At 46.9% G+C, this 23,394-nt stretch overlaps 2 protein-coding genes across 3 annotated transcripts in view; one reads left to right on the forward strand and one right to left on the reverse strand.

Moving 5' to 3' along the window:
• Positions 1-23,394, forward strand: part of B4GALNT2 (beta-1,4-N-acetyl-galactosaminyltransferase 2 (SID blood group)) — a 110,701-nt gene that overhangs the window by 19,195 nt on the left and 68,112 nt on the right. Inside the window, exons 7-9 of one of the 2 annotated variants that reach the window (XM_074979029.1) lie at positions 1,051-1,191; positions 2,904-3,123; positions 5,342-6,795. In XM_074979029.1, coding sequence (XP_074835130.1) covers positions 1,051-1,191; positions 2,904-3,123; positions 5,342-5,553 — 573 coding nt within the window. In that variant the 3' untranslated portion in view covers positions 5,554-6,795. Of the gene's footprint in view, positions 1-1,050; positions 1,192-2,903; positions 3,124-5,341; positions 6,796-23,394 lie in introns of those variants that run through there. The other variant, XM_074979028.1, reaches the window with a different exon arrangement.
• Positions 18,909-23,394, reverse strand: part of IGF2BP1 (insulin like growth factor 2 mRNA binding protein 1) — a 49,007-nt gene continuing 44,521 nt past the window's right edge. The window contains exons 13-15 of the mRNA XM_074978857.1: positions 21,615-21,746; positions 20,652-20,765; positions 18,909-19,472 (exon numbers count right to left, since the gene is read on the reverse strand). Coding sequence (XP_074834958.1) covers positions 19,380-19,472; positions 20,652-20,765; positions 21,615-21,746 — 339 coding nt within the window. The 3' untranslated portion in view covers positions 18,909-19,379. The remainder of the gene's footprint in view (positions 19,473-20,651; positions 20,766-21,614; positions 21,747-23,394) is intronic.

Consider the following 23,394-nt stretch of genomic DNA (forward strand, 5'->3'; position numbering starts at 1 on the left):
GCTCATGCTGGTGTAGGGCTGTGCCACTCCAGGAGAAGGGCACGACCGCCCCCCCAGACCTGCACTCACCAGAAGTACAGATGCTGGCGGGGGGGTATGTGATCCCATGTGCATCCCCCCACAGAGCGTCACCCCATTAGTAACTCTTGTTACCTGAGACTCCACCAACTCCCAAGCGTGTGGGACCTTTACTCTTCGCAAGTTCGTACCAGAACAGACCAAGGGGGAGACAGCAGTTCCCTCTGCTATATGGATGGCCCAAACAAATCAAAACCACATGCTTCCACTTAAAACCAGCTCCTTATTAGTGTCCAGTATTCCCATTTACTAGAAGTCACTGCTTTGTTCAGTCTCATGCACATGCAAGTGGTAGTTTGGGGGTGCTCTATAACCTGTCAAATGCCCCTGGGGATTACCCCTCAGGAGTTGGGAGCAGTTTTTGGATGATTTCAGCCATAGCGTTCCATTGGCCAGCTGTCCATTTATGGCTTGAGATTTCCTTGATGTATCCATGAGGCGATTCACTCAGCCAAGATCCTAATTTCCCTTTTATACCCCAGAACTTACAAAAACATATAAATTACAAGTATTAGCCAGTAGCTGATCAAATGGCGCAAAAGCAATGCTTGCAGATGTGCCAAAACAGGAAGCAGCTTTGTGAATTCTGGATCGTTAGTCTGGTAATGGATTTCTGTCAGACTGCCTGTTATAGCCCCTCCCCACCCGCCTTCCCCCCAAAAAGATCTTTGCATTCCCACACTCCAAGAAAAGGGCACAGAAGGTAAAGTTTGGGTTGTTAACATCCCCTGTATACTTCTAGCACATGGGTAAATGATTGTTACTAGAAGGTCACTTCTTGTTGCAAAAAATGTCATTTCCTTCTTGTTCACTGTCCAGAGGCTATTCTGAAAAGAAGACGCATCTGAACTAAACAGGATTTGCACAAAGCTAACCTGTTTTTTTTGGGTGTATGTTTGCATACAAATGTGTTTTCTTCTTACAAGGCTGTTCTGACTGTATCTGTCTTTGGGGTGGGATCCTGGTTATCAGGGCTGGTTTGCAGGAAGGAATCTTGCAGTATCTCAGGTCACCACCAAGTACTACCTGTGGATTGATGATGACTACTTATTTACTGAAAACACCAACATTGAGAAACTGGTGGAAGTGCTGGAAGGAACAAACTTGGACATGGTAAGAAATGCAACTAAATTGTGTCCTGGGGAAATGTGTGGCGTTTATGAAAGAGCTTTAAGTGTCACAATGACTACAGAAGACTTTGAAAATCTGGATATTGGTTAGTAGAGAAGAGGAATGTTGCTAACAGCTCTAGAAATGTATTTCTCTGCACAGCTCTAAGAGTCTTCACTTATCAGATGATCCAGAAATCTTTATTACTGTATTATCCTGACTAGTCTTGTAAGGGCGGAAAACTTGGGAGGGGTTGGTGTTTAACATTAACCTCTGGTGTGTGGTCACAGTCAGTGCTATCTGGCAAAATATTCCATAGGGAAAGGCAGTATTTCTCATCTATGTTACTTGCCGTTCTTCATGCATCATATTGATTTTCGCCTTCTAAAAATGTGCCCAGTTTAAATCGGTGCATTACTACTTGATACTGGATCTTTACTACTTAGTGTAGGGTATCTGCATCCTTTCTCTATTTTGGCTCAATACCACTTCATAGCAGGCAGAAAAGTGAACAGGTAAGATATGGTAAATAGCCTCAGTGGGGTAGCTGTGTTAGTCTGTAGCTTCACAAATAACATGTAGCACCTTAAAGACTAAACACGTTAGGTAATGAGCTTTTTGTGGGTAAGACCCACTTCTTCAGATAATCTGCTTGTTATTGGCAACAGCAATCAATAAGGCAGATGCAACCAGCTCCAACTCACTCGGTTTGTTCCTTCTGCTATGGGACACTTGGTTTTCTTCATACACTAGGAAGTCTTTTGTTAAAAAGTGGCATCCGTTTATGCCCGGAGCAAACTCTCTTGAGCCGGTTCTGGGAAAACCAGCTCCAATCTGGACTGCAATCTGCCAAAATGACTAGTGGGTGAGGGACTAACTCTGGAAAGACTTAACCTAGGGCAGCAGGTACGTTTGGAAGCCACTTGAAGCTGGTTTTTGCTCCCTTGGTATATTTTCTTGAGCACGGGGTGGGTGGTGTGTGTGTGGTGGTGGTGGTGTTTTAAGAGCTTCTGGCAATTACTTCTATACCTTGTCTGTCACTGTTGACCTGGAAAATGGATGATTAAGAGAATTTACAGCCTGGAACTTCTCATCATGTTTTTCAACTCCACCCCAAGTTCTTAGTGAAGGATAACAAGTTTCTGAGAAGAGCTGTTTGGTGCCCCTATGAAGGACAGACTTCAGTGCAGTTCTTAGTGAACACCTGGCTGTGTTACAAGCACAGCTGACATTTATTGGCCATTTTGTCTGTAGGGCTAAGGAAAGATTGTACCAGAGAGGTATGACTCCCCTGGCATCCCTCTAGGTCGAGTGGGAGGGACAACTGGCCAGGCAGAAGCAAGGCTATCTGTGATCTGGGGACAGAACTTTGGTCTGTCTGGTGCTCCCAATTCAGCAGCTTTTACCTGCAGCCACACAAGGCAGGCGGAAACAATGGTCCAATTTCTGAGCTATCAAACCCAGCTAGTGCTATGAGGAGCAACAGGAACGTGAGGCTATAGGGAACGAGCTCCAAGTTCACAAGTACCTAGACGCTGTTAGAAACCAGTGCTAGTTCATGTTGGATTCCCACTGTGCAGAGCAGTAACAATGAAACTTCAGAGGCTGGACCAGTCAAGGGAAGGGCTTGGCTCCTGTGGACATCAGCAGACTTTAGCTTGGGCTCTGGGCCTTCCATGAGGAGGGAAAACATGGGTGGTTTTCTTGCTCAACAGGTTGGAGGCAGCGTGAATGGGAACACCTACCGTTTTCAGCTGCTCTATGAGCAGGGAGAGGACAGCGGCTGCCTGCATTTTAAAGGTGGCTTCTTTCACAAATTGGAAGGGTTCCCCAACTGCGTGGTCACCAGTGTGGTGGTTAACTTCTTCCTGGCTCACACAGACAAAAGCAGACATGTTGGCTATGACCCTCTTCTGCAAAGAGTCGCTCACTCAGGTAAGCCACAAGCTCCACTGATCTGAGCCCAGGCAAGCTAGCTCTGCGGCTCAGCCGTGCGTGGTTCATCCCACAGATGCTTCCTCTCACGTGATCACCTTGGTCTTTTTCCTTCCTTTATTTCAATCCTGGGGCTTCCAGCTCTGAGCTGCCACTAATCCTACCTAGACACCCTCTTCCAAGGTGAGAATGTGGACTAGGAAACCAGGGTTCTCGTCCCAGCTCTGTGGGGGCATCTGCAGTGTGGCTGGAAGGTATAATTCCTATCTCAGGTAGACATGCATGCACTAGCTCTGACCCAGCTAGCACTCTAGTTGCTTGGGCTGGCCACTCCTGTACATACCCCATTATTCCCGCCAGCCTGTCCTGGGGCGGCTGAGCCACTGCCATGGCCACACGGTTGTCTGCACAAAAGCTTAATTGGGGCTATGTGCTGTGCATCTCCCTGAGCAGGGATTTCCATCTCCAGTGTAGCAGGCAGGTCACTTTAATCTGTGGCATGAGGGAAGGGTCTATGATACTCAGGTGGTAATTCCACAGCTTAACTCTTCAAAGAGCTCTGAGCTCTCCTGGCTCAAATCCCAGCCTCGGTGCTGTATGTGGAGCATAAAGGGGTTAATGCCCAACGCCCTTAAATTCCTTTGAAAATCTCACCCTAAAGTGCGGTTACGGCCAGTGGTCAGCAAGTTCGCTTAGATGAAGGGCTGTCTGGAACCACAGAAAGTTCTGCTCTCTGCTTAATGCTGTGCAAAGGCACGTTCCCTTTCACTAGCTGAAGACAGTAGAAAGCCCTTTGGTTTAGGGATTAAAGGCCTTTGGCCTGGTATGTAGGGCCCAGAAGGATACTCAGGCAAAAGGGAGAGAAACAAATAGGAGGTCAAGGGTAGCAGGAAACAAACCCTTGACCTTCAGCACTAAAGCCAGGGGCTGTACTGCATAAGCTCAGCCAGCTGGCTCTCAGCCAAGGCTGGAGGGCAGAGACTTCACAATTCCTTGTCGGCGGGCTCAGTGCCTTGGGGGTTGCACAGACAAGGCTCAAATGCAGGTGTGAATGCCCACCCTCAGCCTGGCCCTGGGTGGTGTAAAGGAATAGGGCTGAAATCAGTGATGTGATGCTGATTTAAAGCCTGGGTGGATCTGGTGCCCTCTGCACAATGTGTTCCAACCTGCTGCCATGTTGGCTTAAAAAGCCTGAGCTAACCCCTCAGGACTGGATGTCACTGCTGCTGGTTCTCAAACATCACTCAACCCTTCGGGGCCATGCACAACCTGGTCTTGGGCTCCATGTTCATTAAACCATCAGTTAAAAAAAATTTCCTCCTAAAATCAAAACAAGCTGTCCTGCTGCTCCATGGCTGCTTCAGCCGCTTTCCGGCCTTGGCTTCTGCTGCTTTGCATTTGCTCAAGCCCCCTTAAATCTTCTGCTGCTAGTGGCAGTGCTCCAGCCAGGCAGCATTCCCTGTAAGCTGAGCACTTGGGTGGCCACCCAGGAGAGATTCAGGTGCCACCCAGCTGATTAGCAGAGCGCCTACAGCTGGCAGCCTGTTTTTCTACTGGTGGTGAACATCCACACAGGCCTCTGTGCACATATTTATTCTGGCCAAGGATGGAAAAATTAGAGGGAACCTGCGGCCAGGCCTGTCCAACTGCTGCAGGAGTTGGGTGCAACCCTCTCCTCTCTCTTTTCCTCCTAGACCTAGAAATCTTAATTTTATCATTTTATCTGTCTCAAAGTCCCTCCTCTAGTCACTTCACAAGGGCTCGGTCTCCCTAAACAACAGCAATGCAAGTCTTGGCAGCTGCTCCTGGTTTTCTTGACACAGTTAATCATTACATTTAAAATAAGCTAAATGGTGTTTAACAACCCCTGTATTCAACAATGAACAGTGGGTAAGGCTGTTTTGTATTATGTCTAGAAGTGCCACCAAGGCCTGGAGACCTATGTCCTATAAACTCTGCCAGCATATAGTCAGAGTCCCTCTTTTGAAGAACTGACCCTCTAACCAGATGAACCTGAAGGCAGGAGTGGAGCCCCTTCAGGCAACAGGATGGTGCAGTAGCAATATCAAACTTTGTGTGATCCACTTGGGAGGGAAGCTTTTTGCCAGAGACTTGTAAAATAATTCCACAGCCATTCGTGGGGTGTGGGGAGAAATGCAGCGTGGCTCAGGAATTCTGCACTGTGCCTTGCAATTTTTTTTTTTTCACTCCTCCCCAGAATTTTTCATGGACGGACTGGGCATCTTGTATGTTGGTTCCTGCTCTGATGTGGTCATAGCGCACCAAGACAGAACTCCCTCCTCTGAGCCTAACCTGACTAGATTAGAAAAGAAATATAGACAGTTCCGGATCAACACCCAAGCACAGGTCAACTTTAAGCTAGCTTTGCACTACTTCAAAAACCGACTGAAATGCTACTCCAAAAGATAGCACTTTTAGCCTGCCATAGGCAGTTCTGGGCGCAGGGGGGGTGTCCTCTTCCCGAGCCCCATGGTAGGAACACATCCCAAGTAGGCAGCTAAGCAACTTGGGTGGGCCACACTGGATGCTTTCCTTTTATACATACCTTTCTACACACTTCTTTGTAAGGGGCTGACTTGGAGTCTTGGCCCAAATTTAAACCAGCCTTGTCTGGTTCTCTGCACTCAGACCCGCAGTTAGGACACCTGTGCTGTGCTGGGGGGGGGCCTTCACTGCAACATTCCTCTGGGCATCATGTGGGGCAGCGGAACTAACTGTGTGAGAGACGATTGGAGAAGGACGAACAACTCCGTCAAGGCTGCACAGCTCATTTGACTGCCGTCCCCCTGCAACAAGTGACTGTGTTCACAAGCTGAGCACCAGAATCACAGTGATGCATGTTCAGACTGCACTGCTTGATTTATCCTACATGGCACTAGCAAAACAGGCCTCTGATTACGCCTTCCGTAAGGATGGAAGTGGGGAGGGTGGTGAGCTGGCCTCACTAAGCTTTCACTCAAGAGAAGGAAATTACAAACTCTTAATGACCTTGCCTGACAGCAGCACACATTCACGACCTGAGTTGTTCTCAGCAGCTAGCCAGTGGCCTATGTGAAATAGCAGAGTTCACTTCAGGTCCTAGCAGACAGCTAAGCACAGTGCATTAGCAGTGGGGTTTTGGACCGAGAGGGGACTCAGCTGTTCATCTCCACCAAGAAGTAAATGCCACAAGACGACTGACTCTGCATCCCAGCCCTGTACTTCCGACCAGGTGAGGGAGAAGCGAACAGGGTGTTCTAATGTTGAATAGGTCAATGACCTAGTGCTGATTTTTGGTCAGGTGTTTTGCTGCTCTGGCTATCTGGTAGACTGAGCTCATAGGAGCAGGGGCTCTTTCTGTTATAATTGGCCAGCCCCTACCACACCCAACCTCTAATCACAGTTCCTTTACACTACTGCAATGTGGCTAATTAAAATATCTGATTGATTTGAACAGGGCTTTAAAAGTAGAATGTCATTCTAAGAGAACAGTCACTCGAGATGAAATTCTCTGTGGCCCCCAACACTGTGGTAACCACAGGGATTGCCTAGTACACTTACTATCCTTTTAAAAGTAGCTAAGAGAGTGTTGTACTCTACCCCACAGTGTCTGTCTTTAAAGTTAAGGTGGGGGTTTTAAAAACAAACCACACAATGAAAAACCACCCTGCGTAAAAGCCAGCCCTTGCACCTGTCTGAGTCCTGCTCTGCATTACATTCAAGGTGCATAACATCTCCAGATTCTGTATACAGCACTTTGTATTCTGCTGCCACCACTAAAACTAGTCAGGGAGGAACAGTAGAACACCAGACCTGGAAGGGACCTCAAGAGTTCAAGTTCAGGCTGCTGCCAACAGGCCCAAGTACAAGTTAGACCATCCCTGAGGGATCCCTGTCTAACCTGTTTTACTATTGCCCATGATGGAGATCTCACAACCTCCCTAGGCAATTTAGTCCAGTGTTTAACCACCCTGACAATCAGGAAAATTTTCCTAATGTCCAACCTAAACCTCCCTTGCTGCAGTTTAAGACTACTGCATCTTGTCCTATCATGAGTGGCTAAGGAGAATATTTTTTTCCTTCCTTGTCTTTGTAACAGCTGTTTAGGTACTTCATAGCTGCCATCATAGTCCCACTCAGCCTTCTTGTTTCCAAACTAGACAGCCCCAGTCTCCGCTTATGTCACATTTTCTAGACCTTCAATCATTTTAGCTGCTCTTCTCTGGACACTTTCATTTCTCCACATCTTTCCTAAACCATGGTGCTCAAGACTGGACACGATACTCCAGCTGAGGCCTAGCACCAATTAGAGTAGAAGAATTATTTGTCTTGCTCCCAACATGCCTGTGAATGCATCCCAGAATCACATTTGCCTCCCCCACCTCCAGCCCCCATTAGTATCACACCGTGACTCATACTCAGCCTGTTGTTCACTATGACCCCATCATCCCTTTCTGCAGTGCTCCAGTCTAGGGAGTCCCTGCCTATTGTGTGGCTGTGTCTACATTACCCCTCCCTTTTGGAAAGGTATGTAAATGCTGCAGATCAGAAATGCTAACAAGGCACTGATGAAGTCAGCTCTTTTGCATAATGGCAGCCAGCCACAGCATCAGAAGTGCTGCTTTCAAATTGAAAACTAGCTCTGGAGGAGGAGTTCCTTTGAAAGGAAACCCCCAATTTCAAAAGCAATAGTTGACACTGCCCATCACCAGCAAGGTCTGTGCTCTGGATGTTTTTTTTGTTTAAAACAAAACAAAAAGCTCATCCACCACTTCTTCCTGGTTAGGAGGGCTGGAGCAGATCCCACCATGACACCACGCCTGCTTTTACCCCTTGTAACCTTACCCAGCGACTCGCACGGAGTGTCTTTTATGTTCATCTCCACCTCTGTCCAAGTATACACATTTTTAATAAGGCACCACTGCCTCCCTTTTTCCCCTGCCTGGCCTTCCTGCCCATGCTATCCCCACCCATTCCACTCATGCACAGTATCTTACCAAGTCTCTCTGATACCAACTATGTCATACTTGTGTTGAGCACTCATGTTCTTCCTGCTTATTCCCTACAGTTCTTGCATTTGTATACAGGCAACTTAGACACTAACCCTCCCATTCTGCCTTGTCCTTTTCTCTCTGCTATTATAGCCCATGCGCTCCAATTTCTTACCCATCTCCCACCTGTTTTTCACTTACCTGTGGGCTTTTAGGCAGCTGCTCCTCTCTAAAGCTCTCCTCAGGTATATTATTGCTCCAGTTTTTAAACTTGAATGGCTGCTGTAGCCAATCCCTTGGATTCACTTGATGGCTGGATCTTCCAGGCACATCCAGTAAAGATTGATAGATCTCTCTCTCCCACGCACGCACGCACCCTCCTCCTATGGCTCTTACCTTCTCCAAGGCACAGAGAGGGAGGGCAGAAAGGCATTCTTACCCAGGGAGAACTAAGACCACCAAGAGTGTCTGAATTTTTGCCAGCAAGAATGTTCTCGGAAAGCAAAGTAAGGCCATGGTTTGGAAAAGTGACTACCAGTTTTGGGTGAGTGGTGAAGGCTCTGTTTCACAGGGCCTGCTCCCTCCCCATACCTTCCAGGGCCTTCAAAAGCACCAGTCACTTTAGAAAACTTTTCTCTTCATCCTGCAGTAGCATGGGAGGGGGGTGTCCCAACTGTGACTGGCCCCCTAAGGTACTAGCCCTGCCCCGAAAAGCCTGTGTTAAGTTTTCCTTCTGAGTGTTTTACTCCCAGACCCATTACCTGAACCTCTGCATTATCCCCATTCCTTCCTCAGCTCTCATGTATCTCTGGCGGGGGAAAAGAAGAAGGGCATTGGTTAATCCGCAGCAGCCAGTAATAGAGTGGAGGGCCTTCGCCAGGGCTGGGAGAAGGCATCTGTGCTCCCACCTGTGGGTCACTGCAGCTCTGCTGTCATGGGGATCAAGGGCCTGGAACCAATCCCTATAGGCCTGCAGCATAGGGAAGGCTTCCATGCTGGAGTGGCAAAGTAATAGCTGGGGATCTCTGCTCTGCCCAGCAGCTTGTGCCTGCAGGTAGATCTGCCAGGGGAGCAGCCAAGGGGGCAGTTGCCTCAGGGTTCAGTGATTTTAAAAGGGCCTGAGCCCCCTCCTGTACCGAAACTCCTGCCCAACCCCCCCCCATCCCCTGTCCTGAGCCCTCCCAGACTCAACCCTTTGCCCCAGCCTCTCCTGCACCCCAAATGCCTCAGCCTGTGCCACCCACTGCCTCCCCACACACTGAATCCCTCATTTTTGGCCTCACCCTGGAACCTAGGGAGCCCCATAAAAGCTAATCAGCTAAACCCCAAGAAGAACGCTGCCCTAACCTCACCACTCCAGAGAAACAAACACATCAGGCTGTGCTTTTTTTTTTTTTTGGCTTTATTTTTAAAAATGAAACAGTGAAGTAAAGCGGTTTGTGGCAAAACCTAGCTGGAATTAAAATGGAGCCCACATCCATCCACCATCACAACTCCAGATCTGAGCCACCGAACCAGCCGCACAGAAGTACAAGGTAAAGAACAGGGAGCAGAACGGGAAGGGAGGGGAGCCAGAAAATTAAACAAATCAACCAAAGGGAGGGAAAACAGCATTACAGGAGAGTACAACTTTTAGAGGAACAGTGGGTGAAACTGCATTGGCTCAGCGAGCCGGGGGGAGGAGGAAGCAGCCTTTTATTCCATGCACTTAGGACTGTGTTTAACTAAGTCACACTGGTGGGCTGGTTCTTCCCCGATTCCCCCAGTATCAGGCGTGAGGGAGTACAGAACAATATGGCAGTTGACTTGGACTTCAAAACCAGGATAACTGCAGTATGGCTTAGTTCTGCCTCTGTGTGTGTGCAGCTGTGTGCTGAAGTGCCCTAAGTGCCAGACAACCATGTAAGTTACTTTAGGCACACAAGCCATTCCTGTTTGGTTGCTGCTTTTCTAAGCCAGCCCTGACTGCTTTATCATTAACACACATCTCCAGCTTTCACAACCTCTACACCTGCTTTCCAGTTTTAAAGGCATTGCCCCCCCCAACCTCAGCATGCAAAGGGACCGCTCCAGCCAATGCATCTGAATTTTGCCCACGACCAAATGGTAAGCAGAGAAAGAGTGGAGGGAGGGAAGTTGTACTGCTGCCCAGAGTAAATATGAAAGTGAGAAACAACAAAAGTGAATGGAAGAGTGAGCAGTTAAGAAAAGTTAGTCACAACTGAACAATTTAGCACTGCTGAGGTTTCCACCTTATACAACTAATGAACACGTTAAAGTGAAAAGAAGCCCATAAATTCTATTTTTTTTAAAAGAATTTTTTTCTTTGGAAAAAGAGTAATTTTTTTCCTCTACACTACAGCATGTGGAGTCGCCACTACCTATTTTTATTCTATTGTCACTAAGAGGTAGATAAACAAAAAATGACTTGGTTATATATAAGGTCATGTCCCCTTGTTTGACATGCAGGGAAGCTAATATAATATACTCCATGGGCACTGGCTGGTTAAGGAATTGCTGTGGGCTTCACAGGTGCTAGGAAGAGGTTTAACCACAGTGGAGTGAAACTACAGAATTGTAGGTTTTATAATTCACTGGAACAGCTCTCTTTAAAGGGACGGTGTCAGAAACCCCAGGGGAGTTTGTACAATGAACTGTGCGCCTCTTAAAAAGCAATAAAGACCAGCTCTGCACAGAGTTAGCCTGTGCAACCCGATCATTTCCCAGCATGCTAAGGTGGAAGTGGTTTTAGCCAACAATCTGATTTGCTTCCTTAATAATTTACTTTTTGCAGTGGGGTCTATTTGGACACTGAAAAGTCAGCCAGTGTGGCTGGTGTTGAGCATCAATTTATTTTTTCAGTTCTCCCCCCACCGCTCCGCTTGCTGTCATTTTCAATGGTGAAATACACATTCCCCCTAGAATCTTAATTTAAAAAAAGAAGTGTCCATGGAAACAATTCCTATTTGGCTTTGGTGGGTCACAAAACTGATAGAGAAGGCATCTGTACAGCTGACACCATCCCTTTAACAATTTACTCTTGAAGAGGACTGATCCTGTAACTGGTACACTGCACTGCTTACGCCCTACCCACTGCTTTTGGGAAGAAGAACTATCCCCTCTGTGGTGAAAAGGCAAAGGAATAGATATTTCTCCTCTCCCACAGGCCTGTTTTGAAAGTGGCCCTGCTGCGCCCACTCTACGCCCGCCATGTCACAAGCCAGCTGCACGTCACAGAGGTATTAATCTTGAACAAAAAATTTTAAATTCTGAAATGTACAATAAAGCAGCAGGGTTCAAATGCATATTTAAGTTAGTGATGGGCTGATTTTTAAAAGGTTCTGAGGATCATTCTTCTGGCCAGATGCCTGTCTGAACCTCAAAGAGCTGAATGCCATGACAGCTGCCAGGTTGTACCCTCCCCAGGTCCCTGGCTTCTTCAAACCTGCTGTGTCATCTTGACTCAGCAAAGCTATTCCACCCTCTCATACCTGGTCTCTCTTCAGGGGTGGCTCCTTCCTGGTGTTCCTTCAGGTGAGTGCTTTACTCCTGGCTCTGTGGCAGCAAGAACCAAAGGATCAGCCACTGGGTTTGGCTTAACCCATCCAGACACTGAATTTTGGTGGTTCTTCAGAGTGCCCAGAAAGGCAGGGGGGGATAATCTCTGTGAGGTTGGCAGGATCTGACAGACACTGACTGGATGTGCTAGCTCCAGGCAGCCCAAGCCATAGGCCTCCTATTTTACAATGATGGTGTAAGCATCACCCTCTAGAGAAGGTCCCATTGCACCAAAGCAGGCCTCCCAGTCAGACTCCTTGAAAGGATACAGCACCAGTGGAAAACTGTGAGCACAAAAGATGGCTCCCCACCACCGCCACCGCCTCTCCCTCCAGGAACTGATGGGAGACTCTTCTCTGAGCTCGAGGGAAAGGTTCAGGGCAGGGCTTATTGCTGAGGCTGGGCAAAGCTGCAGGGGGATACGCCCATCCTCTCCCATCTATAATTCCAATCTTACTGTAACGTTTGAGGTAGTTTGCACATGTAAATTTCAAGCTTTCTTCACCCACCTGTTCTCACGAATAAAAGGATTCGAGAGGCTCTTGCTTAGTTCATTCACTTTGTATTTCACAACTTAAGACTTTAAAAATGAAGGGGGGGGTACCATGCAAGGGCCGATTTAACCAAATCCTGGCAAATTTTTTTCTTCCCATACAATACTGTAAGGGACTGAGCCAATGCCCACTGTGGTCTTTGTCTGCCATGGGGTTTTGAATCAGAACCTCAAGCTGGGATTTCCAAGGCAGAGATGCAGCCAGGCCCCGAGTTTCAAAAGTCAACTAATCTTGATGCTTGAAAGGGGCCCAAGTTTAAAGGTAGGGCTGAGCAGCCACCCTCGGAAAATGGGATCTCCTTTCATATGGCCCAGTTCGGGTGCCCACTGATTGAGGCATCCAAGAATCACAAGTTGCTTCTGATGATTTTGGCCCTCAGTTCCCAAGTAGAATTTGGATGTCCAGTGAAATCCCAGCTGACATTCAAAGCAGCACTTCTGCCATGTTCACAGGCCAACTGATTTGTTCATTCCTTCCAGATACATCTCAAGAAGCGAGCAAATTAGGGTTTCAGAAACACTTCCTGCCCTCTCAAGAGCAAATGTGGTTCACAGGATCACACCCATTTCATTTAAAAAAAAAAACCCTCTTGGTTACTATATGCATTTAAAAAGAAAACTTAAAAAACAACCTTCTGCTGTGTGTACCATTTTAAGGGAACAGGTTAGCAGATCCTATCATTTAAAAAAAATTAAATTAAAAAAAAAAAAACTTAACTGTCTCATACCAAGTCTGTGTTTCTGGTATTTTCCCCGCTGAGAATCTTAAACAAAAACAAAAACAAAAAATAGTTGGAATAAAACTTTTTTTTTCTTTAAAAAAAAAAAAAAAAAGACTTTTCTAGTACTGATTAACTATATTACTAATGTTTAGAGTTTTTTTCTTGCTAAAAACAAACCAAAATCTAATGCCCAGGAAACAATGTAGCTTAAAGGCAGTTTCTTTTTAATATTTACACTGAATTTTAGTCTATTTTGACTCCTTAAAAACCTTCCAAGTATGTCAATTTGGTTAGGTCACAGTTATCACTGCCAGCAAACGGTCATATCGTCTGCCCAAGCTGCTGCAGCCTAGCCTGTGTGTTTTCCAACAGCTGAGAAAGCACTCAGAACAGAAAAATGAGGCCCATGCTAGTTTAGCCAGTTTTGCCCCTTACTGATTGGCAAGACAAGATTATGATAGCACTAGGACGAGATGAACCAAAAATTAGTGTTTTCAGTTACTGCTAATCATAGTTTGCACCCTATATGGCACTGAGGATTGCAAAGTGCTTCAAAACCAATTTCTTAATCCTCACAACAGCCCTGTGAGGTAGGTGTCATTATACCCATTCCACAGATGGGTAAACCGAGGCACGGAGAAGTGATTTTTTTTTTTTTTTTTTTTTTTTTTTTAAACACCCTACCCCTCCCCCCCTCTGGTCACAAAGCAAGTCAGTGACAGTGCTTCCCTAATTTAAGTTCTACAGCTTGGAACTACTTAATTCATGACAGCTTTCCGCCTCCTCCAGAATGTACCTTGACTCCTCTCATGTTAAAAACCCAGGGAACATTTTCAGACCCTTTGAAAAGGACCTACATAAAACAAAACCAATTAAATCCACTTAGTCGAGGAAATGTTCACGCTTGAAGAAATTGCTACTTCTGCTATCATAAAAATGGGGTGCCAGCTCAGAAGAGATGAAACGTTTCTCTGTTCCTCTCCCCGTCCAAAGCCAGCCCTGGTAATACTTTCGATTTCAAGCTTAACAATCCTGCCACTTCACAAGAGTTTGCCTCCAGAGCTGCCCCATCCATTCAACTTTAATAGGTCCATTGAGGGACTGTTCATGTCTCTTTTTAATTCTTGGTGAATTAGAAATTTACTTGCATCATTAGATCCCTTTTGCTTGTTATTCATGTAGGCCTGGGCCAGAAATTCAGCCCAAGTCTCTTTCCACTGCCTTCACAAGTGGTCCCTAGAAGTGCTCCAGATAGTCCAGGCTCATGCCAGAGAAATGTACTTGCTGCACAGATACAACCCAAAAATCTGCACAGAATATACCAGTTGCTTACTAGGGACAGCTTCATTCATCCTCAAAGAAACCTGGCTAGATGGGGCTTTGAATTGGGAGACCTAGCTCTCTGACTCCTTAAACAGGTACTCAAGTCCCGTCAAAATCAATAGGACTTAAGCACGTGTAAGTGCTTTCCTGAACTGGGGCCTCAGGGAGGAGAGAAGAGATTCGCGTAAGTCCACATAGTAGAAATAGACTTCAAACTCAGCAAATCCTAGTTCCCTGGGATGTCCAGAAACCATTAGGCAATGCTGTCTTAATCAAAATTGTTATTTTGAAAGCATTGATCCCAGCAACTATTTAGCACCACAAAAGTAATCACAACTGATCTTACAAGAAACCTGGGGGGAATGGATGAAGAAGCCCCCTTGGTCACACAGGAACAGTATTAACATGGAGCAAGGCTCCTGAACATTTTACAGGGCTAGGTTTCTATTGTGGAAAACACCAGACGCTTCCACTGAATAATCAAACTCTGGGTAAGCGGCAGGATGCTCTCAATAGAACACTACAATGATCAGAGTATACAGTACTGTGGGTTTGTTTGTTTTTTCTCTCAATGATAGTTTGAACCAGTTATCAAAAATGCTTGCTGTTGGAAAATACAATTCACCGATGTCTGAATAAACTGTTCTGTGAACATTTGTAAGAAGTGAAGAGCCAGAGATTTAAAGAAGTAGGAAACCGTTTTTCAAAAGGACATGACGACAAATTCAGTTAAAACGGGGAAAAACCCCTGACTGCATCAAATTAAAATCTATTCCACTTCTTTGCTGCCACATATCTTGCAACTTTCTGTTCTCAGAGGAGACAAGGTGTAAAGAACCACAAATGAAAGCCTTGACTACCCAAAGCTTCCAGTGGTAAAAAGCAGAATTAATTTTCCCATCATTCACATTTTGGAATGAGTCAACCCATTCACGAGGGATTCGTAGCGCGATTGGTTTGATAGTCCCTGTCAGCTCCTGTCTCTATGGAAAAAGGGTCATTACTTCTTTAAAGCTGTATGCATTTAGGGGCTCAACCCAGCGTTCTTCCCACTGAGTTTTTGGGGGGTCGGGAACAGGCACATTCAGCCTCTTTAGAATGGATTTTAAAATCAGCCCCCACGGATCTTTTAACATGACATTCTAAAAAGGGTTAATTCCTGCAGGTACAATAAAAAAAGTAGCAAGATGTGACTTAAGAATGTGAACCTTTCTAATAGCAATACCTGGTTTCACAACTCTTTCTTTTCATATTTTTTTCCTTGCTGTCTGCCTGTATAAAATTTTGGCTCCCATTTCTCTTTGTTTGTCCTCGGTAAAACTGAGGCAATCTCTGTAAAATACTTAAAGCATCATAGTGGAGAAGATGGCCTAACACTGCTCATTTAGATATAAGAGGCCAATGCGTTTGGTTGGTGAGTGAATTTAGATGCCTTGAAATGACCACAGTAGGCAAGTGTGAGAAACATATGAACCAGCCCCCCCGCATGCTGTGTTTCATTGCCAACTCCACTGGCTAAAAATTATTGCTTGATAGCAAATTCATTCTATTCTCTTTCGTCAGATGAGTCTAATCTAAGGCTCTCTGACCATCTGGTGGATTTAATTCCACCAGCTAATAAAAAGGGTTCCCAATCAAAGTTGTTGGTCTCCAACCATCTAAGTCTGATGAATTTCTACAGCCATTTACTCTTGCATCCTGATGAAATTAGCCACCCTGTTTTAAAAGGCCAAAAATCAGTTGCTGCCATCTTTTCCACTAGGTCTGAAGTTTCTGTCGTTCTCAATAGAGAGCTCATAACACTTGGTTACCTGCACATAACTCCTGGCTCATAAGAAATTATGAAACGTAACTTCTCTTTTCATTAAAAAAATAAAATATTCAAGACTATCAGCTTTTATATAAAATATCAGCAAGCTCCAAAAAAAAAACAAACAAAAAACCAAAAAACCCAAAAAAACCCAAAACAATCGCTGAGGTAACTTCATACCTTGAGGTAGTTTTTTTTTTTTTTCCTTTTCTTTTTGTTTTCCTTGTTGCTAAAACACACTGCAATACCTCACCTTCCCCACACCTTGTTGTCACAATGCTTAAAGGACAGTAACTGCTTGTATGTTCTCTTGATCAAAGCTAGTAAGCATTCCTGCAGCTGCATAATCCAAATTCAGAGACAGCGATAACACGGGCTGTGGCTCCACATGGGTATGGCATTCTACGCAGCCATGCCTGGGCTAGCATCGATTCAGCTCGCATGATGAAAAACAGTAGCGACAGAGTGCCTGTGGGCTTCAGTGTGGATTGTATAAGCCCAGCTGGTCTCCCTCAGAGCCTGTCTGCATTGCTGAAGGGTGGACCACTGTATGGTCACTGCTCATTTAGCTCGCTGGCAGCTAGCCTGGACATGCCAAACCACGCTGCAATCGCGTCTCTGATGGCAGTGGAGCTGGAGCTCAAGCAAAATCTACAAAGGAATGCCCAGAAGGTCTGGTCTCCCCTACAAAAACAAATCAATGCAAGGGTGGTTCCCTGCTTGATTGTCAGGGCCTAGATAGATCCTCAAATGCTAATAGCCCATTCACCTACCCCATATCCACGCAGACAGAGTGCAATCTCAATGTTCCCCTGCCCTGCGGAAAAGGCACACATCAGGGCACAACCAGCGGTAAATGCTACTGGATCAGGCCCACTTTGCATTGATGTGATTGCAGTAGGGCCTACAGTAACGGAGCACAGGCCCACTGAATTCAGCAGAGTTAATTCTGTGCTCACTGGTGTAAACCTCAAGTTAGACCAGACTTCAATGGAGCTTCCCTGGATTGACCCTGGGGTGACAGAGCAGGAGCTGAAACGTGTAACTCCTCCTGCACCTGCTGACGCTACTTCCCCCAAGCGCAATGGGGCAGGATTCAGCCTGCCAGCTGCCTGTCCCAGTGCTGGATGAGTGCAGGGTAAAAGCCCGCTCACTGGACAGCTTGAGGGAGCCGGCCCAAGGGCAGACGAGACCTTGCTGTGCCCTGCATCTCACATGTCATCACAGCAGTTACTGTCCCTTCCCAATACTCATATAAAGATCATTCAACTATTATTTAAAATATAAAAATCCACCTAAGAGTGACTGGATTCAGGAACCATATTACATTCTTCTGACACAGCTATTTGGGTTTGTCTCATGGAAACAAGGCATTTTTACTGCAGAAAAGGTTGGCTTGCGAGTTTAGTTTTTTTTTTTTTAACCTGTGCCAAATTTCAGGAATTTGCCTACCGCCGAGAGAGAACAAATGGAAAGTAAAAGGCAAACAGCCCCAGGGAGAGCTGATCTGAATTGGGACCCTGTTTTCAAAAGTCTATCCTTTTTGGGTTAGGCTGCAATTTTAAAGAGCCACGGGGGAAAGGAGTATTCAAATCCCACTGGATGCCTGCAGTTAGGCAAGCGCATGCTTGATAAAAAGAATTTCTCGTTTTCATCAGTGGGTCTCAAAGCATTTACAAAAGGAAGGAAGCATCACCAGCCCCATTTGTAGATGGGAAAACCAATGCACACACACTTAGCCCAGGTTACCCTCCAGGACACTGGCAGGGTGGGGAACAGAAGCTGCATCCTGTCCTAGTGCAGCGATCTATCCACCAGTCAACACTGCCTCCCTGGTGTGAGTCTGGCAGCTCATTTCTGTAGGAGCTGCCTGGTTGTGGAAGTGTGATGCCCTGCTTTCAGATGGACACTCTCAGGGTCAGTTGAAAATCCCAGCCTTAGGTCTTATCTTACAAAAAAAGAGGAGGTTTAACCATGCTGCCTACAAAGCAATTTTTTTGGGAAGGGGGTGTCATTGTTTAAAAGAGGGAGGGATCAAACCCCCCCACCCCCAGACTTTATTCTCGTGAAGAGCGACACTTGGTTGGCTGGGGCATTGTGCCCGGTTCTTTCCAGCACTTATCAAAAAACAGTTACTGTTTAGGTTTGCTTAGCCTTGGCACATCTCTCTAATTCTGCTATCCTTCCATAGGCTTAGTTTAAAACCAATAAACATTCTGGAAAATAGAGCTTCTCTCCTGGCTTAAAAGGCTTGACAAAGTCACTGCACTGAGTTTGGTACAGAATGGAAGAGTGGTCTCACTCCATCATGTTCTAAGACTGATCAGTGCAGGCCTCCCAGCCTAGCCGAGGCCATTCTCTCTTGAGACCTTCATCCAGGAGGGACCTTATTGCGAATGGACACAGGAGCGACACCATGTAGTGAAATTTCTAAAACTCAGCACTGAGAAAAGTTACTTTGCTTTAGGAATTTCTCTCTCTCTTTTTTTTTTTTTTTTTTAAATATAAAATCAGTTTCTCGTGTGTGTGTGTGTGTGTGTGTGTGTGTGTGTGTGTGTGTGTGTGTGTGTGTGTGTGTGTGTGTGTGTGTGTGTGTGTGTGTGTGTGTGTGTGTGTGTGTGTGTGTGTGTGTGTGTGTAAAACGTGATGGCCAGAAAGCAGGATTCTTTTACTGCACTGGGGTGAACTGGTATCAGGTATGCAAAAATTTGCTTAAATGAGCAACAATGCTGCATCTGCTGCAGCGCGGGGGAGGAGCTGCCAATTGTTCTGCGCTGGATTCACTGCAGCAAGGAATGGTGGGAGCTCCATTGCTATATGCTGGCCAATTACAGCAGCAAGGGGGCTTGGGGGAGAGTGTTCCTTGTCAGCTGAATGCTTTTGGAAGCACCCAGGGGAGATTCAGGTGCCACCCAGCTGATTAGCAGAACACGCCCACAGCCAGCTGCATGCGTTTCTATTGGTGGCGCATATCTACACATGCCTTGGTGCACTTCAGAAAATTTATTCTGCACATGGATGGAAAAAATTAGAGGGAGCACTGCTTGGAGCAACACCACTGTAGCAAATGTTGCTTCATTTAAGCTGCCTTTGCAACATGTAGATCGTTTAGCTAACTGATTTTTTTTTAAATGTAGGCGTATACCTTGAAAGCCAATCAAACTGCCTTTTAATCTCAATCTGGTAAAGAAAAATGATCATTTGTCTACGGTAACTGATTCCCAGCCACTCTTAAGCCTGGCATCAACTCATTCCTTTCCCACTTTTTGTCACAGTTGTCACGCGCGAACGAACGCCTCTTATTTCCTTCGTGCTTGTGTCTGGCCACTCTGTCCTTTCTGATGCTGCTGTTTCACCTGGGCCAGGATGTCACGTATCTTGCGCTGCGCCATCTGGAGGAAGAAAAGCCACAACTGAATTAGCAATGGGCAGTGTGGCCTAGTGGGCAGAGTGCAGGACCGGGCAGCAGAAGATCTTTTCAGCCCTACTTTTCTAGGAGTCTACAATCAGGGTTCCAAGCCTGGCCCTGACGTGTCATTTCATTACTCTCCACTCCGCTTTTTCTCAAAGTTGCACTGTGCGTCCTGCAGCAGAGCACGAACAAAACCTTCCGCTTTCCCACACACTTTGTAGGTGGGAATTTTCTGCTGCAGACATTTACCCTGTAGCATTTTTAGCCAAGAAACAATAGGCAACACTGTGAACATGTTCGCTTTGTAGATTGTGAGCTCTCCGGAGCAGAGGCCCCTTCTGCCTGTGAGTTACAAGGTGGCCTCGATCTCAGGCCCTCTGGGCTCTCCTCGAATACTGAGCAATGAACTTTGTAAAAATTCTGGCCCCTTTCTTTGGCACCTTCCCAGAAGAGCTCAAAAGTACATTACAAACATTAGTGAGCAACGCCTTTGCAGTGAGGTTTAATTATCTGTTTAACAGATGGGGAAACTGAGGCACAAAGCACATCTGTGACCTGCCCAAGGTCACACAGAGAGTTCGCCACAGAGAAGGAATGATAACCAAGGGGGGGGAGGGGGTGTCCTTTTGTGGTCTTGGCCTCTCTTGAGGCTCAAAGGTTCCCTCTGCTGGTGGTAGGTCAATTTAGCTCTAGGACTACCCCAGGGCCGAGCAACAGGGTGGGTACAGAATGATTGGCTGATAGGCATCAGGCTCATCCATCTCACTGAAAATGTTAAAGGTTATTGGTTTTTGCATTTGTCTTCACATTTACCGACCAACTCAAAGCTTTTACATTCTACAGGACCTGTGTTCTTACATGTGCCAAAAGGGTGGGTTTTCTTTCTTCCTTCATATGAACATAACTGAAATGTCCACCAGTTTGGATGACACTAGGTTCAGTGGGGGGGAAGGAGGCACTAACTGCAGGAATGAAAAATGGGGCCCAATGTAAAAATTTTGCTCACCCCTCGACTGCCCCGCCCTCTCCCCCAGGGACGGTGCAGGCACACCTATGAACAGACAACGGCAGCCAGCTAGCAGGGTTTCTACCTCCTGCGTTCTCACCTCTTCCGCTCCCAGCACAAGCCCTGCAGAGGGAGAGAGTCTGTGCTGCGTACCTGGCTGGCATAGAAGTGTCCAATGATTTTGACAATGACTTGCTCGTTCTCATCAGGCGTCTGATCTCGTGGCACAACCACCTCAGCTGCCGTCAGGTTCTGCAGTTCGTTGACCTACAGGGAAGTGGCAGAGCCCCTCCCCTGGTCACTGCGCCATTCCCGGAAGAGTTTCCAAAAACAAACCAACCTGCCCTCCCCCTCAGCCCAAGATTTCGTTTTCCTACATTGGGGGAAAAAAATAAATAAAAAAGTCACGCTCTCCCTGGGCTTTGCACGGAGTGGAGACGGCATGGCAGCTGCACACCTCATGGTGCGGGATGGTGAAATCCAGCTTGTGAAGCCAAGGATGCTCACAGACCGCGTCTCTGCGGGCAGCCGCTCTTTTGCTCCTCGTCCAGGGGAGCAGCAATCGACCCTTGGAGCTTAGGATAGCTCAATCTCCTCCATGGCCCCCGTTGCTTCCCCACCTCCTGGGGGTTACCTACTGGTTCTGCCTTGCCCTGACCAGACCCTCCTGCCTTCCACATGGGCAGGGCCAAGGGAGGAGGAGAACAATCTGCTGCCAGGGCAGTGGAGAAGCTGGGAGACATAAGCCTCAGAGAAGACCCAGACCAAACAACAGTCTTGACCTGGGTCCTCTATTTTTTAACATCTGTGGGCGGAATAAATTTTGTTATGCACACCAAAGCATGCGTGCAGGTAAACCACCAGCAGAAACACATAATGCAGCTGTGCACGCTCTGCTAGTCAGCTGGGATGCCTCTGAATATCTCCTGGGTGGCCACTCAAGAGCTCAGCTTACAGGGAACACTGGTTTTGACCCAGTTATGCCTGCCAGCATCACCTGCCCTCTTCTGTCAGGGCCCCCTGGTCAAGGCAGCCCAGCCTCAAAAGATTCCAGAGCTGGGATGAACCAGCCTCTTAACCCTGTCTCCCTGCAGGACTGGTCAGGACTTCGCTTACAGTTTTGCCTCCTTTGCCAATTACTCTCCCTGCAGCTGAGGCAGGGACCCTGATGTGCGTCTCCAGCTTCACTTCTTCCTTCGGCCCAAAGAAGTTTTCCTCCTTGAGTTTACCGTAAATGCGTCCTTGTGCCTGGGAGAGAGAGAGGGGGGAAGTGGTTAAACATCACTTGTTATCTCTGGACCCCACTTCATCCTTCTCTGGGGGCTTTTGCACCTTCTGGCCTTGCAGCACAAAATCCTCAATGGGGCCTGGCCAACTTGAGATCGGATCTCCTTGTGCTATAGGCAGAAGAGCCACTGGGAGACAAGCTGTACTGTTACCAGCATGGAGCTCTCAAAGGCTGAGCTTTCTCAACCGGGTGGGCAAAGAGGTGTTGGTAACTCACATGGGCAGAGGATCCCGCTAAGGAAATGGCTGAGATCTGTGGCACTAAGGACACTTTTTATTAAGGGCCTCAAGAAACAGAGCACTAAGCTGCCCGCATACCATGGTGATGGACGCTGAGGTAAGAGAAGGAGCAATGCTTCAGTCAGGAATGCCAGACCCATGGTGCATACCCACCCAGCAAGGTTCCCACCAATGTTTTCCATCCATGGGCACAATAAATTTTGTTGGGTGCACTGAGGCATGTGCGGATGTGCACCACCCACAGAAAGACACACTGCTGGCTGTGGGCGCGCTGCCAAACAGCAGGGTGGCATCTGACTCTCTCCTGAGCTGCTACACCCAAGAGCACTTCTTAGAGAGAAGGGTGCCGCCCAGACAATCTACCCTTGTTTCTGTACAGAGTCACAGAAATGCTGGGCTGGAAGAGAATTTGAAAGTTCATCTAGTCCAGCCCGAGATGAGGCAGGACCAAGGAAACCTATTCCATCCCCAGGAGAGCTTTGTCCAACCTGTGCTTAGAAATCTCCCACGATGGGGATTCCCCAGTGACCCTAGGTTAGCTATTGCAGTGCTTACCTATCATTATCACTAGAAAGCTTTCCCTCATTTCTTCCCTGGCTGCCAATTATGCCCATTACTTCTCATCTCGCCTCCAGCCAACATGGAGAACAGCTGGCTACGGTCCTCTTTGTAACAAGCCCTTAACCTAGTGGAAGGCCATTCCCAGGTGCCCCTGCCAGTTGTCTTTTCTCAAGACTAAACATGCCCTGCTGTTTTAACCTTTCCTCGGGGCCAGGTTTGGAGCAGCTTGTTTGCTCTCTTCTGGATCCTCTTTGTAAGAAAGAGTGCCAGTGGAGAAGTATCTGCTCACAGTGGCTTCCTTCAACCAAAGCAAACTACAAAACCTTGGGCCCCCACCACGCACACCCCTGCTGTATACTGCATACATCTGGGGGCCTGCCACTAGGTCACTTTTGTGTTTATAAAGCACCTAGCAAAGACACTCCAATCTGGATTAGGGCCTCTGGACACTTGTGGGGCTCCCTGGGGTGCCTTTGGAAAAAACCCAACTCCAATGTTGATGAATCCTTAATTAAGATGACTAATAGGACCCTATTTAGATTAGAAGAACTTTTTCCATAAGGGGAAGAGGCCTACAGAGGTGAAGTAACCTGACTAAGGCCATAAAATGAGTCAGTGGCTGGGCCAGGCACAGACCCAACCCCAGGTCTGCTGACTGCTAAAACTACACTCTAACCACTGGGACATGCTGCCTCAGAAAAATACTTTAAACAGTATGCTCAATAAATGACTGTATCCCACACAGTGGAATTATTGCATCTCGATCACTGGACTATAGCCTGGCCCATGCTGAAGCTTTACCTCCCCT

This window comes from Carettochelys insculpta, chromosome 28 (assembly GCF_033958435.1).
Source record: "Carettochelys insculpta isolate YL-2023 chromosome 28, ASM3395843v1, whole genome shotgun sequence".
Taxonomy (NCBI): domain Eukaryota; kingdom Metazoa; phylum Chordata; order Testudines; family Carettochelyidae; genus Carettochelys; species Carettochelys insculpta.